General features: G+C 35.9%; 1 protein-coding gene across 5 annotated transcripts in view; it reads left to right on the plus strand.

Annotated features, from left to right (window-relative positions):
- Window positions 1-5,005, plus strand: part of Tut4 (terminal uridylyl transferase 4) — a 99,470-nt gene that overhangs the window by 43,799 nt on the left and 50,666 nt on the right. For all 5 annotated transcript variants that reach the window (XM_013348546.2, XM_013348547.2, XM_026781896.1 and 2 more), the window contains exons 12-13: window positions 2,030-2,204; window positions 2,847-3,544. In XM_013348546.2, coding sequence (XP_013204000.1) covers window positions 2,030-2,204; window positions 2,847-3,544 — 873 coding nt within the window. The remainder of the gene's footprint in view (window positions 1-2,029; window positions 2,205-2,846; window positions 3,545-5,005) is intronic.

Genomic DNA, 5,005 nt, shown 5'->3' on the forward strand with positions numbered 1-5,005 from the left:
ATGGTTGTGAGCCACCATGTGGTTGCTGGGAATTGAACTCAGGACCTTTGGAAGAGTAGGCAGTGCTCTTAACCTCTGAGCCATCTCTCCAGCCCTATTTTGTTAAATTTTATGGTCACTTAAAATTATATCTTTGTAATAGCAACATTTTCCAGTTGATAATTTCAGCACACCGTGACACCTGTAGCTGTTTAGTCCATCTCAGGTTTTTCTTTGCTAATTCATTTTTTTCCCCTCCAGTTAGTAACGTTGAAGTGCTATGAGCTTGCTTTATGATCTCTCTTTTTCTTTAAAGATTTATTTATTTATTATTACTTATGTGCGTTGGTGTTTTGCCTGAATGTATGTCTGTGTGAAGAAACCAAATCTGCTGGCACTGGAGTCACAGAAAGGTGTGAGCTGCCATGTGGACGCTGGGAATTGAACCTGGGTCCTCTGGAAGAGCAACCAGTGCTTTTAACTGCTGAACCATCTCTGTAGCCCAATCTCTCTTTTTCTGGTATATCTTCTTTCCTGTGGTAGATGATCCTGTCCAATCCTTTTGATTTTTAGTGCCATCTGTAGGAGCCTAGTTAGTGTCTTTTTAGGTATCTAAGTATGTCTAAACTGAACTTTGGATGTTACTCTGAAATTTGGAAGGAAGTTTTTCATGTTTCATCAGTTGATAATGCTTCATCCTTTTAAGCATTCAATTTAAAACTCCAGAAACAGCTTTTATTCCTTTCTTTCTCTCCTTCCATGTGAAATTCACATGGTTTTCTTTTTAAAGCTAGTCACTCTTTGGTGTTATGTGCGTTTGTCTGCTCCCTATTCTTACAACACATTTCTCTTTTCATCAGGTCAGGATTTCTGAACAAAACTGATCCTGATTCTCAGTTTAGCACTTAATTTTTTCTGTTCCTTTATTTCCATCCCTTTTTTTATAGTCAACTCATCCCCCCCCATAGTACTTAGCTGCTTCTAACATATTATTTAGTCTACCTATCAAGCATGTTTGTTCTCTTCTTATAAGCTCCATGAAGGCAAGAACCTTGACTTCTTTTAAAAGATTATCCCAAATCCCACCTTAACATTTAATTTTTACTGTAATTCTCAAGATCATTTCTCTGTCCTAATAGTCTGTATGATATGACCTCTCCTTCTTTGGGTAGCAGTATTGTGTAGAGAGAGATTCTTAGCACAGACACAGTAACCAGGTGGTCTTCAGTCAGATTCTTGCGCTGTAGAATTGTTCATGTAGGTTTAGGCTTTAGAAGTGTTCTGTGAAGTTATGTGTAAATGTGAGTTTTCTTTGTTACGATATCCTTCGCACAAATCCAGGAACATAGTAGGTTCTAAAGAAATGTTTGCTGAATGACATATTTTTAATTTTTGAAAGTAATTTACAATATGAAATTGTAATAGCTATCCAGTAGTTTACAACCTTGACTGTGCATGAGGTTCACAAAGAGCTTCAAAAAAAAAAAATAGGTGTGGTGCTTGTAATTCTAGTACTTGGGAGGTTATATCTTGAGCTACAGTCTTGTTTGCATTACAGGGTGAAACTCTGTCTCAAGCTCACACATCTAGTCAATAAAACAAATACAAGGAAGATTAAATAGCAAAACAACAAAAAAAAACTACAAGGACTGGAGATGTACCTCAGCGGCAGAGCATTTGCTTAACATTGTGCAAGCCCCTGGGTTCCATCCACAGCGTTCTCACCCCACACTCTCACACATACAGAGACCTTAGTCTCTGGATATCAGTCCAGATATCCCAGATCAGTTATATCAGATTCCTAGAAGTGATATGGAATTTCATGCTCACCTGGTGATTGTTTTGTGCAGTCAAACTTGATAGTCACTGGCTTAATGAAAAAACACAGAATTCCTTGGATTTCTGTAATTCAAACTGACTTTTTTTTTTGCTTTTGATAATGCTTTGTTATGCCTGTTTGAAAACATAATCACTTAAATTTTTTTCTAATTAACAACTTACTGATTTTATAGTTTTGAGAAACTTTAATAAAAAGTATTTTCTCTTCTAGTCTCCTTTAACATTGGAAGCACCAAATCAGGTACCCTTGGGACAGTTGTGGCTGGAGTTGCTAAAATTTTACACACTGGATTTTGCTTTGGAGGAATATGTCATATGTGTTCGGATACAAGATATTCTAACAAGAGAAAACAAAAACTGGCCTAAAAGACGAATAGCCATTGAAGGTGAGATGATATGCTCTGTATATGCGAGCTGTTTAGTGTTGTGGTCCTCACCTTCTAACACTGTGTTTCTAACTTTATCCCTTGGGTATGCTAAAGAAAACGATAATTGGTTCCACATGAAATCCCAAGCACATAATCATGCTATGACAAAAAGCCAGATGTAGTTGTTCATGCCTTCAGTCATAGCACTTGGGAGGCTTAGGCAGGAGAATTGCCATAATGAGTTTTGTTTCAGCTTGGATTATAAGAGTGAGATCCTGGTTCAAAAAGATACTATGAGAAGAAATGAAATTGTTAATATGAGTACTGGAATTTGAAAGGTTTCATTTAGTGACAGCTTATGGGGATACAGAGTGGCACAGCTTCTAGTAATATCTTGATTGAAACTGATTTTTGAATTGACTGTAGTGATTCTCTTATAAATTAATTTTCTCTTTTAGCTTTTGAGTTTATGGAAGAAACCAAAGATACTACATTTGTCTTTCTTCTGCTCTGTTTTTAAGAATTTGTTTAGATCCTGGGTTAGAAAACTTTGGGAACATATTCTCTGTTGATATTGTAGCAGTTAAGATTTGTTTGTGTAAGCATGGAAGTATAATTTGTTAGTAGAAACTTAGCCATTGATCATTTTCTTTTTACTAGATCCATTTTCAGTCAAGAGGAATGTTGCACGGAGCTTGAACAGCCAGCTTGTTTATGAATATGTTGTGGAGAGATTCAGGGCAGCTTATCGATATTTTGCCTGTCCTCAAAGGAAGGGTGGAAATAAATCTACAGCGGATTTCAAGAAAAAAGAGAAGGGGAAAATAAGCAATAAGAAACCAGGGAAGTCTGATTGTATGGCAACCAACTGTTGCATTCTTCCTGGGGAAAGCACAGAAAAAGTAAACACAGAGAGAGATCAATCTGCTAAATATAATGAAATGGAGCTTACATCACAGAGATGTATTGTTGACAATGACAGTTTGTTGGTAAATGAACTAGGTTTGGCTGACCATGGACAAGATTCTTCATCTCTTTCTACTGCCAGGGAAGGCAGTGAATTAGAGCAAAAACCAGCTGAGAAACAAGGTGATTTAACACCATCAGAAACTTCTTTAAAAAAGGAACTCAGCCAGTGTAATTGCACTGGGTCCCCTGATGGAGCTGAATCTGCTGGAATAGACTGCAGATCGAATTTAGAGATGGAGAGTTCACATCAGATTGTGTGCAACAACTTATCTGCTACCTCTTGCAACTGCAAAGCTACAGAAGCTCCTTCTGACTTTACTGATGATGATAACCTCCCTTCCCAGGAACTATATTATGTGTTTGATAAGTTTATTTTAACCTCTGGCAAGGTAGGATATGATAAACAATTTGTAAAACATCGTGGTTACTGTATGACTATTGATAGTTTTTAGATTTATCAATAGTAACATAAAATAGCTTCTATGGTCTTGACTTCTTTTGGAATGATTTTAATGTGATTCTATCTTTTACTTATATTCTTTCCTATTGTTTGAGTTAAAAAGAGCATATAAAATGTAATCAACAATCCTACTAGTAATTGGTTTTTTTAAATAATTTTTCATTTTTATTTTTGGTGTGAACATATAACTAACTATGCTGCTAAGCTGTAGTTGAAACTAAGAACAAGAGTCAAAAACATGGAGAATGTAGATTCTGTTCTGACACTGAACATTTCCGGACTTTTTAATATTTTTTGTGAATTGCAGGAGTGCTGTCCTTTTAAAGTGGAAGGATCTGAACTTAAACTCTTTAGAATGTTCAAAGTACTACAGCGAATAGAAAAGAAGCAGTGACTTTTGTTAATAAAAGAGTTTTAGCTACATTGCATTTCTTCAAGTACTGTGTACATTACTAAAATATCTGCATTTAGAATGGCAAAGTGATTATTTAGATTTAATTGTAAGCATAGTAGATTATTGAGGGAAAATGAACTGGAAAATTACTTACTGTTTTATCAATTACTTATTTATAAAGTATAAGCTTCTTAACCTATTTACTGTACATTATTTCTTTTTTTTAAAAAGAAATCTTTTTTTGGTACTGGGGAGTTGACTAGGTGGCTAAGAGGTTCCACTTGTTGGCCTACATCATCTCTCCAATTCTAGGGGATGTCTTCCTCTTCTGACCTCTGAGGGCACTACAAACACCTACACATCCACACATATTCAGAAGCATACATGTGCACATAATATAAAATAAAAATTTAAAAAACATTAAGATGAAATTGGATTTTTAAAAACTGTTCTTATTTAATCTGTTTTAGTATTTTGTCTACATGTTTGTGCACCACTTGCTGAGACCAGAAAAGGATATTAGATTCCTGGGAACTGCAGTTAACAAAGATGGTTGTGAGCTGCCATCTCAGTGCTGGGAATTGAATCCAGGATTCTCTGCAAGGAGTAGCCAGTGCTTTGACCTGATCTCTTCAACTCAGATTGATATTTTTAAGGACTGTAGAGACTACACACGCACACATGCACACACACACACACACACACACACACAAACACACACGTGCGTGCTCGCACACATGCACGTGCATACAACTTGATGTGTGATAAGTCAACACCTCTGAAATCATGACCACTGATAATGCCACAAATATATTCGTCATCTCAAAAAGTCCTTTCTTTACCTTTTTTTCCTTTTATGGTAACTTTAATCTCCTTGCAAAATTCTAAGGCCATAATACAGTATTTTTTAAAAAAATATTTATTTATTATATATACAGTATTTTTTCTGTGTGTATGCCTGCAGGCCAGAAGAGGGCACCAGACCTCATTACAGAT

This window comes from Microtus ochrogaster, chromosome 10, assembly GCF_000317375.1.
Source record: "Microtus ochrogaster isolate Prairie Vole_2 chromosome 10, MicOch1.0, whole genome shotgun sequence".
Classification (NCBI taxonomy): Eukaryota; Metazoa; Chordata; class Mammalia; order Rodentia; family Cricetidae; genus Microtus; species Microtus ochrogaster.